The 12,951-nt window shown below is 44.2% G+C and overlaps 1 protein-coding gene across 4 annotated transcripts in view; it reads right to left on the bottom strand.

The window, feature by feature from the left end:
* NTN4 (netrin 4) overlaps nucleotides 1-10,724 on the bottom strand; it is a 158,995-nt gene extending 148,271 nt beyond the window's left edge. For all 4 annotated transcript variants that reach the window (XM_044678128.1, XM_044678129.1, XM_044678130.1 and 1 more), the window contains exons 1-2: nucleotides 10,646-10,724; nucleotides 7,129-7,658 (exon numbers count right to left, since the gene is read on the bottom strand). In XM_044678128.1, coding sequence (XP_044534063.1) covers nucleotides 7,129-7,658; nucleotides 10,646-10,700 — 585 coding nt within the window. In that variant the 5' untranslated portion in view covers nucleotides 10,701-10,724. The remainder of the gene's footprint in view (nucleotides 1-7,128; nucleotides 7,659-10,645) is intronic.
* Between the last annotated feature and the right edge of the window lie 2,227 nt (nucleotides 10,725-12,951).

Raw genomic sequence — 12,951 nt, 5'->3', positions numbered from 1 at the left:
AGGTCCGAAAGTGAGAGATATGGTGTTTTCTATGTGAGGAACAGCAAGCAGGCTGGGTACTAGAGTAGATAAAGGTAAATACCATGTGAAAATACCACTAAAAAGGAGGGAGAATGGAAAGGGTTCTAAAGCCAAACTAAAGACTCTCTATTTGATACTGCAGGTACCAGGGAGCCACCACAGCTTAATGAGTGAGGAGGGGAGTATGGTCAGAACTGCAGTTTAGGAAAATCATTTTGGCAACTGAGGGGAGGATGAGAGAGCTTTGAGGAAAAGAGACCAATTAATAGGCTATTGTAATCACCCAGGTGAGAGCTGAGGAGTGACTGAACTTCCCGTAAAGGGAAGAAGACATTTGCAAGAATGTAAAGAAAGAAAGGCTAAGACTGAACAACTGGTTGTCTATGTGAGGTCAGTGAGAGCGAGGAGGAGCTGAAGAGTATGCCAAGGTTTATGGTGATGCCCATGACAAGCAATGTAGAAGTTTGGAAGAGGGGGGAGGGTTTGGTAGAAAGGTAGGGAGTTCCATGTTCAACACATTGAGTTTGGAATGCCAATGGGACGCCCAGTTCAAGACATATAGGAGGAATGAGTGATAGGGGATTGGAGTTGAGAAGCAAAAGGGCAATGATGGCTAAATACATAATCTGGCAAAAAATAATCTGCATAGAAATAATAAATGGATCCAAGAGAGTGGAGAGATAGTATAGTGAGAAAAGAGAAGAGGGTCTGGGTCCTGAGCTTTTGGTAACTCTAGTGGCGAGCAGTCAGACATGAACAAGGAATCAGCAAAGGAGACTATGAAGGAGCAGTCAGACATGAACAAGGAATCAGCAAAGGAGACTATGAAGGAGCAGTCAGGCAGATAAAAGGAGGACCCCAAAGAACAGTCATGAGCATGCCAGGGAGCAGAAAGTAACCATAAGTTGGCGATGAATATTATCAAACGCTATCAAAAGCATTTAGCTGGATCTCTTGTCAAATATCATTTGGAAAGGATAAAATCAAAAAAGTGAACCACGAGTGACAGAATGAAAAGTTTAAGAACTTTACTTTTATCTGTTCATTAAGCCCTTTTAAAATATTTTACTGGGGGCCACTAGAAGGTTCAGTGAGAGACACCCTGGATATCTAGGTGGGTCACCCTGGGCAAGCCACTTAACCCCTATTGCCCAGCTCTTACCACTCTTCTGCCTTGGAACTGATACTTAGTATTGCAAATGCTTTACTGCTATATGGAAAACTGAGATCATTCCAGCAGAGCCCCCAGAATAATCTCACAGACCATAGATACACTAATGATCATTCTTAATACAAATAGAATTATCAAATGGAGAATTAGAAAAGAATTAAAATCTTAAGGTTTAGTCTTATTATAGAGGGTTGTGGTTTTTCTAAATGGCACTGAAAGTCTGATTTTTGCCAGGCTATTGAAATTAGGTACAATGTCATCATTAGTATTGTTATGATGATAATAACATAATTTGGAGAAGCAGATAAATGTGTCAGGGCCAATAGAGCGATGTATAATATTTCACAACCACTTGGCAGTTAATCTTATGGAGCAAGTAGTTGAAATCACCATTTTATAAGTGGGGAAACTGAGTCAACGAGTGTGGTTACGTTATCTGCTCTAAACCATCAGAAAGAAGTGATTGACATTACTGAGATTAATATCTGATCTCCCAATTTCTAATCCAATGCAAAAAAAAAGTCAAGAATGTAAGTAAAATAACTCTTATAGGCCCTTAAAAATGCTATGGATGTGTGGGGAGGGAGATGAGTCATTTTCAGATGACTCCATTTTTCCTCCCTTAAAAAACAAAACAAAACAAAACTTTTAAACCTTGAGTAAACAAGTGAAGAAGATTATAGTGATTTCTCTTATGTAAGAGATTGCAATAACAAATGACCTTTCAATATAACTAAGAAGTAGTCTGGCTAATTGCAGCAGGTGATGAAAGATAACAGGATCTAATTTTCAACACAAGGACAAAATCATTCACTTCATTAAACAGGGTTACTGTGGCTTAATATTTTTATTTTTTCAATTTAGATAATTTGGCCCAGAAAAAAAATTTAAATCATCTCAAATGAAGCTCTTTGGACATACTGCTGACAGATGTTCTTCTCTTAAGAATACTGGCCAACTAAAAATCTATTGAGGTTTAAAAAAACCTCTTTCCTTGGAGATATTTAATAGTTTGCTTAACACTTCATTTGTCTTAAATAATGAGATGTTCTAACAATAGAGGGCTGGACTAGATAAATCTTTTTGGAAATATGTCATTTACTTAAAACTTAGACAAAATGTATTCTGAAGCTTGAGCAGTTAATGACGCTTCTTAACGAAAGAGGAGAAAAAGCTATCAAACTGGAATCATGTCTCATAATTCACATCTGGATGTGAGTTTTGCATTATCACTGCGGACCGCCACTGAGCAAAGTGTTACAGTTTCCTCATCATACACGTGCTTTTTTAAGCCTGAGGTCACATCTTTTTTTTTTCTCTCCAACTTCACAATCTATTTTGTACTTTCTATGCTTTATATTCACCATTTTATCTCCAAAATCTGGCACAGCTCATAATTTCTCTATTTCTGTCCATCCTCCTCGTCACAATATGCCAAATAATAAATCTAAAACAATCACAATATGACAAATAACAAATCTAGAACAATCAAATCAATCAAGCCGCAGACATTTACCAAGAGCACCCGCTCTGTGCTATGTACTGTACTATGCACTGGGGATGCAACTATGAAGAATGAAAGGATCTCTACTCATAAGGAACTTACATTCCAGTGGAGGAGAAAACAGATATGGAGAGAAATATATACAACATAAAAATAAAAGAGAGAAATAGAAATATGTACAAAGTACTTCAAGACAACGTGCTTTAGATGGGAGAGCACAGCTGTTGAGAGGTAGGTTTTATGTGGAAGATGGTGTCTTAGAGTAAAAGGGAAACTGTATGAGGTGTGGATATAAAGGCAGCACATTTCAAGCCCAAGGGGATGGCCGGTTCCAAGGATCAGAGATGAGAGATGTTGGATAGGATGTGTGGAAGAGAGAGAAGGCCAGCCTGCTTGGACTAGAGTGAGGGAGGAGGAGGAAATGCTCAATAGGACTGGACAGAGAGGTTGGGGACAGGCTGTCTAAGGCTAAACAGAGGAGTGGATGTTTCGATCCTTGAGGCAATGGGAGGCCATCAAAGTTGATTGAGTAGGAGAATCAAATGGTCAGATCTCACTTAAGGAAGATGACAGTAGTCTGGAGGATGGACTGGGGTAGTGAGAGACTTGAGGCAGGGAGATCTGTTAGAAGGTGTTTGCAATTATTGAAGCAAGAGATAATGAGGACTTGAAATAACATGGCATCAGTCTGGGTAGAGAGAAAAGGCCAGAGGCAAGAGATATTGTAAAGGTAGGATTTAGCAAGTGATTGGATTCGTGGGATGAAGAAGAAGGAGCAGAGGAAAACGACAAGATTTTGAACCTTGGGAATGGACTCCAAAAGAAATAAGCAAGGAGGCAACTAGGTGCCTTAGTGGGTTGAGAGCCAGACCCAGAGATGGGAGGTCCTGGGTTCAAATATGGCCTCAGACACTTCCTAGCTGTGTGACTATGGGTAAGTCACTTAACCCTCATTGCCTAGCCCTTACCACTCTTCTGCCTTGGAACCAATACACAGTATTGATTCTAAGATGGAAGGTGAGGGCTTAAAAAAAAGAAATAGACAACCTTGGAAAAAAAGAGGGTTTTGGCAGAAATATAAGAAGTTTAGTTTTAAACATTTTGAGTTTATCATATCTCTGGAATATCAGGTTCAAAACATCCAATTGTCAAGTGGAGTTGTGGGATTGGAGCTCATGGAAGAGTTGGAGGTCAGTCTGTCTATCTACCTACCTACCTACTTACCTACCTACCTACCTACCTACTTATCTCTCTCTCTCTCTCTCTCTCTCTCTCTCTCTCTCTCTCTCTCTCTCTCTCTCTCTCCAACTATCTATCTATTACCTATACCTGTGAGTAAACTGTACAGATGATAGCTAAATTCATGGAAACTGATGAGGTTACCAAGGGAAAGGGTAGAGGGAGAAGAGAAAAGGGCTCAGAATAGAACCTTGGAAAATATTAGGGGCTGTGATGTGGAGGAAGAGTCAGTAAAGGAGCCTGAGGAGTGGGTCAACCAGATGGGAGAATCAAGAGAGAGGAATGTCACAACATCTCTTTCCCTTCTATCTCATGTAATTAGTTGCCAGTTATTCCACAATAGTTCTTGTATCCATCCTTTGCCTCTCATTCCCCACTATCACCACTCTAGTTCTTGTTCTCATCTCTCCTCACCTGGGCTATTAGAACAGCCTTTTATCTATCTTCCTGAATCTAAACTTCTCCAATTACTATTGCTACTTAAATAACTTTCCTAATATACTACTCTGTTCATGTCCCTCCTCTACTCAAAAATCATCATTGACTCCCCATTCCCTACCAAACAGTTTCCACTTCTGATCCAAGTACTTGTTCAAGGGTCTCTACAATCTGACTCCAGCCAGCCTTTTAAGATTATAGCGTCATGGATCCAGAGATGGAAGGGTCCTCAGAGGGCAACTACTCCAGCTCCCTCACCTGACTGGTAAAAAACACTAAATCCCACGTGGGTGAAATGACTTATAGGGTCACACAGGTAGTAAGCATCAGAAGCAGGATAAAAAATCACAATGATAGCTAACTCAATTAATTCTTTATTTTTTTCTCTGAGGTTCTCAAAATGTACTTGACAAATCAGGATCCTTTTATCGCCTCACTGTTGATGACTTTGTCTATAATTTCTTCATATATATCGCCATCACTTCCGAAACTATGGCAAATGACAATGGGGAGAGGACATTGTTGCTTTGTTTCTATACTTCTGGGGAATGTGTCTTGTCTTTATCCACTCCAAATAATGCTAAATTTTGGATTGAGATACAAGTTTTCCATTGCACTAAAGAAGGGTCCGTCTATACCTAAGAATTTTAGCATTTTAACATAGCATTTTAATTTGGCCCAATGTTCTATCCTATTAAGATCTTTTTTGATTTATAATTTGGTCTCCCTTCATATTCACTATCCCTTGGCACTTTTGTGTCTGCAGATTTGGTCTGTATGTTTACGATATCTGCTTATAAGTTATTGACATAATATAATATTAATGACTAAAGTTTGCTTTTCCCTCTATAAAGCAAGACTTAAAATCTTACTCACTTTATACACTCAGGTAAGCAAAGAAAGACAATGTTATAGCGCTCTACTACAAATCTATTTGCTAGCACAACCCAACTTTACAAAGCCAGAAACAGGATGCAAGTAAGCAATGAATGCCGGGGACAATTCCTGTGATGCTTGTCTATGTTGTTTTGGGTTGTGCCTTGGGACAGAAACTTTGATGATGGTTTTGTATATGGATGGAAGTAATGTCTTAGAGAGTACTTAGTGTTTGCAACTGAAATTTAGTCCATCCTATTGCAACAGAAAAAAAATCAAACTGTATCCTGTAAGGTATTAGTTTCAATCAAAATTATGCTCATGTGGCTGCAATCAAGTGTTAACATTGGTTAAAATAAGTCTCCTTTGGCTTAAAGTAGTATAGGCTGATTGATCTAATGCCTCCTGCTGGCATGGAGGTGACCTTGCATTCCTGAAGACAATGCCTGCAGAGCTCAAGCTGAGGCAGGTCCTACCAAACTGGAGAGGCTTCCAATTCAGACTTGGTAATGGACTATCTGTCTGCTGCCTGAGGACCAAGATTGCAAAATTCTGAAAGGTTCATCACCAGGTTGGCCACATGATGAAGTCCTTTTTCACCACGGCAATTCTGGAAGACAATTTACTAATTGGTGTCAGTGGAAGGAGTATATATATCTCCAAAATATCATGGATCCTTGATATCTCTTGACTGAACACTAAACTTGACTGAACACTAAAAATGAACTACTAATGCAAATTAACTTCTTATGGCCCAGCTAGAATGATTCTTGTCCCTCCCTTTTTTTTCTTTTAGAGAATCAAAATTTCAATATCTATCATGTTGAAGTATGTCGCCACTGATCATCTTGATAATCTATTTCCATTTTCTTTTCTTGGTTTCTTTTGTAGAACACTTTTTTAAAGGGGTCTCCCATATCACTGATGGGTTTGAAATGTTTCCCTGGGACATCTCACTGAATGAAACAGACTGATTCTTACTCACTTTTCAAGCTAAAACAGACCAGGGAACTGAGGAATAAAGAGGGTTCGGGGGGAAGCCATACAGAAATCGAGTCCATTACTAACTGAATGGATGCTGATTGAGTTCCAGGGTGGTAACAGAGCCCAGATATGAATCTAGGCCCTCTGACTCCAGATATAACCTTCTTTCCATCGTATTATGTTTCTTCCAAGGAATTTCTGGACAAGACTAGGTCCATGTTATTGAGTTGAAATTAAGGTATATGCCAGAAGAGAAAGTTTGTGCCTTAAAAGAAGCTTCTCAAAATTCAAATATTTTTTAAACTGAAGAGTAGGCTTTATCTGTTCTGTTCTATCCCTTATTTGCAACAGTCTTGCAATCTTAACAGTAAGACTTCATTGTCATCCAATGTTATTCTTTTAACAAACATGAGTCCTTCCCCCCTTGTTAGCTTTGTTTTTATTTACTTCCTATTTATGTTACCAGCTTAGGGAAGATGCTTGCAAAGGATCCAAGAACACAGTGTCTCAGTAAATTCATGCCCCTTTTTAGAAACACACTAGGTCATTCTGTTGATGTAATAATTAGTAACCACTGTCTTAAAAGAAACATTTAGATCGGGAGCTGGTGTTTTTAATTTTTTTAAAAAATAAAATGCTTTAAATCCCTTTCTCTGACGGAAAAAATCTAGTCTAATGGGCCATCTACATTGACAATGATCGTCTTGGGGGGAAATGTGGAGGCTAATTGGGAAAAAGAAACACTGACTTGATCTGTGCCATTAACATCCCTTGATTTTAAATGCACCCAGACTTTAAATATAGTGACACTCGTGATGTGTGTGTGCGTGCTAATAACCTTCTTTTTTTTTTTTTAAACTTTATTTAAAAGGTAGAATTAATTGAATGTTCTTACCTCTCCTTGGGTACAGGGAAAGGGACTGGAGTATCTGGAAGTACAAATGGCTCCTTTCTCGACAACATCATCCTCGAGGCCAAAGGTAGCAGAGCAATTGGCGGCAAAATACTTGTAAGGTTTCCAAGTTTTCCCAAAATCTTGAGATCTCTCTAGAACCATGACTGCTGGTCTAGGTGACTTAAACACCATAATCAGATGGGTGAAGTAGAATGCAGTCTCCAGGTCCAGCTGGATCTTCTCCCTGTGGGCATCTTCAGCTGACTGCCACCAAGTGCGAGGAAACCGGAAGGATGAGTCTGCCATGGAGGAGGGCAGGTGAGCCAGGTGAGGGTGTGCGGCATTGCACTTGTGGCACTTGGGCTGCCTACAAGTCAGATCGGCATTCTCGCTGTAGGAGCAGTACAGCTCCGTGGCGTTCCGGCCACAGGTAGTATCTGCCCAGAGTCTCCTCCCAAGAGCCAAATTTCCCATCCGAGGGTTACATGCTTTTTCACAGTGGGAACCTACTCCAGTTACACCACTCAGTCCTAAGAAGAGGAATAGGGCACGTGTTATTTGAAACCAACCCATCTAGAAAGCTGCTCTACTAACCCAGTAAACTTATAGGGGGCCACATCACTGGTCTGATACGTGAGTCAAAGGAAAATACCATCCAATGGGAGCTGGCAGAGTGCCCTACATTTCCTCTATGTGCTTTGTTTTGATGTTCAGATGTAAAACTTAGCTCAAGAGAACAAAATCTCTGGGTGGGGAGTGGAGAGATGAGAAGCGGAGAAAGAGGAAGGAAGGAGGATGAGAGATGTTGGCCTTAATCCAAGCCCTTCCATGTTTATATCTGACCTATTCCTATTCAACTTCAAAGTCTGGGTAACTTAGATATCACCAGGGAAATGATACCATTTCACAAAAGTAATTTAGTCACGCAAATATAGTGATGCCATCAGCAATCTCATACGTGAGAGCAATGCACTGCCGAACAAGTCTGAATAAATGATGCAGAGAAAATATGGAACCTTTTCCACAACTGTAGCCAATGAAAAGATAAATTTCAAGCAGGGGCAGTATTTAGATGCTTAGATGCTTAGAATATGAAACTGGCAAGGAGATCTCCTTTAAGGAGGATGCAAAGCAAAAGTTAGAGATAGTTTGGGCTTAAATACATCTCTAATTTAAAGTAAATACACAACTAAGGGAAAAGGTGGTAAGCTGCCAAATGGTCAAAAAAAAATCTCATTTTACATGCCATTCTCATGTCCTTCAGTCTCTGTAATGCCTGTTTGCTTTACAGTAGAATGTTACCATCATCTTTAAGCATTACCTCTAAATTAAAATACCTTTTTTTTTTAAACCCTTACCTTACGTCTTGGAGCCAATAGTCAATACCTTATATTGGCTCCAAGGCAGAAGAGTGGTAAAGGATAGGCAATAGGGGTCAAGTGACTTGCCCAGGGTCACACAGCTGGGAAGTGTCTGAGGCCAGATTTGAACCTAGGACCTCCCGACTCTAGGCCTGGATCTCAATCCACTGAGCTACCCAGCTGCCCCCTTAAAATACCTTCTTAAAGAAACACAATTCTACCAATCAATTGCTCAATACACTTTAATGTTGGGAAATTACTGAAAACTAAAAGGAAAATCATTAGTTTACAATGTTAACTTTTAACTATGTGTGATAATCCTTTAAAATGAGTTTGCTGTCTGGATATATTATACTCTAGTAAAAGCAAAAGGATCTATACCTTTGAAATATTACGTTTACTATAAAGAGAAGAAAATATGAAGTTTGAAGTATGAAAAGTATCCCAGAGTCTAAATTCTAACTGATGCAATATTTGTGTTTCTGAGAGAGAGCATCTCTGTTCTATTATTATGTCACACTAGTGAAAGGGCACCATACACTAAGGCTGAAAGTCTTTTGATTCACTATGACCACCATAATCTCCTACAGGCTTCCCTACACCAAAAACAAGGAGCTTCCCTGGAAGCATTTTTAAATGCCTCATTAAATTCGGCACTAGCCTTGAGCTCTCTTTGCCAAGTCTGATCCCCAGTGGCTACAATTGGGTTTGGACAGTCGTGCATCACTATACAGCGTGCTATGACTCACCTGTCCAACATCTCAGGGAAAATCATCTACTGCCTGTACAAGTATTCCTGACTTGCCTTGTGGCATGTTGCTTACATGCTTTGCCACAACATGGCCGTAGAAAAGGAAAGGTTCATTTTGTGGTTGTGTATGCATGTGCAAGTGCACACTGGATTATGAACAGAAAAAAGTTAGAGCAAAATCTTAAACCATGAACTACTCCGTGGAAAAATCCAGAACAATTGTAATGCCTCCAGACTAACAATGCATAAGAGCACCAAATCACTTGAGCCAACTGACAGAGTCCTGGGAGATGCTTGATTGATAGGTAATCCAAGTGTCTGAATTATGAAATGGATTGGAGCGACAACACTGGGGTTGGGGTGGGGGTGCAGGTGGTGCTAGAACAAGTTCCCCTGAGTCTAAGCTCCTGATCAGGATGCTGCATGAGAAAAGTAAAAACCAGCGTTTTAGTCTGGGGAAATGACAGCAGGGGAAAGGACTCGTCGCCCTGCTTAACTCCCTGCCCCCTATTCTCGCTGAGGAGTCAGGCATACAAGAAGCAGGGATGTGGCTAGAAAGTGCCCAGGACTGGAACGGGCAGCACTTTCATTTCTACCCAGTCAGAACTGCCCTGACACCTTTTTGGATACCAGGTGTCCAGGAGGACGGGGCCAAGAAAGAACTTGCAAAGAGGCTCTCTAGGAATAGAGAGCAGCAAGCTGGACGCAGGTGGCCCAGGCCAGCTTGGGCAGGGGTGAGGGGACCGAAAACAGAGGCATCGGATGCCACGCCGGCCTGCTTGTCCAGTCTTGGGCGAAGGGAGCTGACACCGCCTCCGACCTCCCGCAGAGCCGCCTCGGCGTACCATTTCTCTGGGGATTGCCAGTCAGCTCGGCTTCCTTAAGAAGCTCTGGGCAATCCCCCCAGCGCAGGGGGCGCCTCTCGAGCTGCAGGGGCGCTCCCTGCCTCCCCCGGGGGAGGGAGGGGCCCCACCTGGCTCTGTCTCAAGTGCCCGGCGCTAGAGGTCTGCGGAGGGAGAGAGCCACCGAGCTGGCCTATCCCCCCGATCCCCCCCTAGGCAGCTGGCTGGCTACCTCTCCTGCACGGCCGGCCCGGCTGTGCCTGGGATGGCGACCTTGGCTCCTTTGTTCCCTCCCCAAGTGGCTGGGCAATTTTAAAAGCCCCAAGCGAGAGGGAAAGGCGAGGCTGCAGAGCCGGCAGCTTAGGCTCATCCAGGAGCAGCCTGTCTCTAAGAGGAAGACTCGCTCCTATTCTAAGCCGCGGAGAAAGGAGCCCCCGGGGGCTGGAACATGGCCACTCATTTGATGCTGGGCAGCTGGGCTCCTCTCCCCCGTCCGGGGCTCCGGGAAAGGAGAAGGGCGGAGGGGATCTGGGAGCGGGGGAGCGGGCGCTGTCGCCACCAACCTGCGGCCACGGCCGAGCAGCCCCAGAAGAGCAGGAGGCGGGCGCAGCTGCCCATGGCCGGGCGCAGGCAGGCGTGCTCGCTCGGGGCGCTGGGGCTCCTCTCCGTCTAGGGCGCCGGGATGCTGCGGGTCCCTCGGGCACGCCGCGGGAGCGGCTGGCGGGGCCCGGGCAGAGCGGGCGCTGCCCGGAGCATAGCCGAGCCGCCTCCCGCCCAATGCTGGCCCGTTCGCTGGCTTGTTGGTTCGCTCGGTCACCAGCCGCGGCCACTGAACTTTCTGAGACCTTTCACTTCCCGGCCGCCGCCGCCGCTGCCGCCGCCGCCGCCTCCTGGGCGTCCCGCTCTTCTCCCAGCACCTCGGCTCGCTGCTGCTCCCCAGGCTCCGTCTCGTCTTTCTCCATGGGCAGTTTCACGGGATGCATTTTTATTGCACCGACACCGCGGCGCTCCGGTGCCAGCCCTCCTCCCCCTCCCTCCCGCCCGCCCGCCGGCCGCACCCCCACCCCTTCCTCCTGCCCGCCCCCCGGGCTTGACAGCCGGCGGTGCAGACGGTGCGGCCGAGCTCAGTATTGCAGCCCAGAGAGTCCCGCGCCGTGGCCCGGACTCTGGGGAGGGGGCCGCGGGTAGCCCGGAGCCACACGGCCCGCCAGCTCTTCCTCGCCTCCTTCTCCTCTACCCCTCAGCCCTAGCACACCTACTCCCCGGCATCGTCTTCTTCATCGGCTTCCTGCACACATCTTCCGACATGGTCCCCCCCTCCTCCGTGACCCCCACCGTTGCCCTTCGGGACCCACGGGCCTCCCCCGGGAAGCTACCTGCCTTCCACCTTCTTCTGGTACATTCCTGAGAATCAGTTGACTCCCTCTCTGTCAGGTCAGGGCATGCCAAAGGGGCTTAAAAAAAAGCGAAACAAGAAACAGGCTAGCGCCTCCTCATCACTTCCCCACAGCTTCTCCCCGGGGCAGGCACCCCTATCTCCGGAGAGTCCAGTGGCCCTAGCTCACCCAGCAAGAAGAGTCTCAAAGAAAACGACCTAGATTACTGAGCTTCAAACTACCCAGCCCAAGCGAGGAGCTACCTATGGACCAAAAAGTCCGCTTTGTCTTCTAAGTGTGTGCCTTGCTTCTCCTGTCCTGTTTAGGGACACCTTAGCCCTACAACCACTTCCAGCATCACTGTCTTTCTTCCTTTTTTTTTTTTTTTTTTTTTTTTTTTTTTTTTTAAACCCTTACTTCTCTCTTAGCATCAATACTGTGTATTGGTTTCAAGGCAGAAGAGCCCTAAGATTTGGCAATGGGGATTAAGGGACTTGCCCAAGGCCACATAGCTAGGAGTGTCCGAGGCCACCGGCATTATCTTCGGGCTAACCAATAACAAAACAAATTGCAGAGAGCTACATGAAAGCTGGAAGAACTTCTTCGTAGTCTAGTCAGGAGATGGTTCAAGACGATCACTCCAGGACCCTTCTAGCCCTGGGGTTCTATTCATCAGTAACCTGCTGGGCCATGGGATAACTGTTGGGGAACAACTCCCGAGCAGCCACAGGCTGCCAAACCTTATCCAGAAATTTCGGAGACTCCAGAACATGCTCAGTATGGAATTCAGGACTAAAGACAAAGAAGGAGCTCAGTGAGCAGCTGTACTTCTGGCATGATTTCTATGAACGAGTCTCTGGAAAATGCCGAGAACTGTAGGAAGAAGCAATAGGAGAGAGACTACAGAGTTCATGAAAGAGAATTTAGAGCCTCGGAATATGTTCTGGAAAATGAAACAATTCATGAAAAACACCATTTGGTGGTTGTGTCTTTTCGAATGCCTTTTTGGCACATTTCGGTAATTTACTATGACTCAGCTGGTGACATGTAACAGGAATTTTATATCACCCAAGGGGACTGAGGGTGAGGTCAGGGCAATCCATTTGGGAAACATTTACTTTATTCTATTGGCCAGCACTGGCAAGGGAGTGGTGGGGAATGTGGGGCAGCAATACAATACCAGAAGCTTTAATCGGGGAACCTTTTGGGATTTAAGGTTAAAGCAAAGTTGGGGGCACTCACAAAGTCTCCCAGATACTTTAAAGAGATCATTTCTCCCTCCTCCCCTTCTAAAAGTATTTGGGTATGATTTCTCATGCATGCTTGATCTGTAAAGCAATCACCGAAGGCTCTAATATTGATGGCACATCCGCAGAGAAGCAACACAGAAAAGACAGTGGAATTCACTTCCACACTTTTCTAGAACCAATTGTACTATGCTAAGGTATTAGAGTTCTATTTCTCACTATGAATGTCTATAGCTCTACACTAAA

Source organism: Gracilinanus agilis, chromosome 5 (assembly GCF_016433145.1).
Source record: "Gracilinanus agilis isolate LMUSP501 chromosome 5, AgileGrace, whole genome shotgun sequence".
Taxonomy (NCBI): Eukaryota; Metazoa; Chordata; class Mammalia; order Didelphimorphia; family Didelphidae; genus Gracilinanus; species Gracilinanus agilis.
This window is presented reverse-complemented; position numbering and strand designations above follow the sequence as displayed.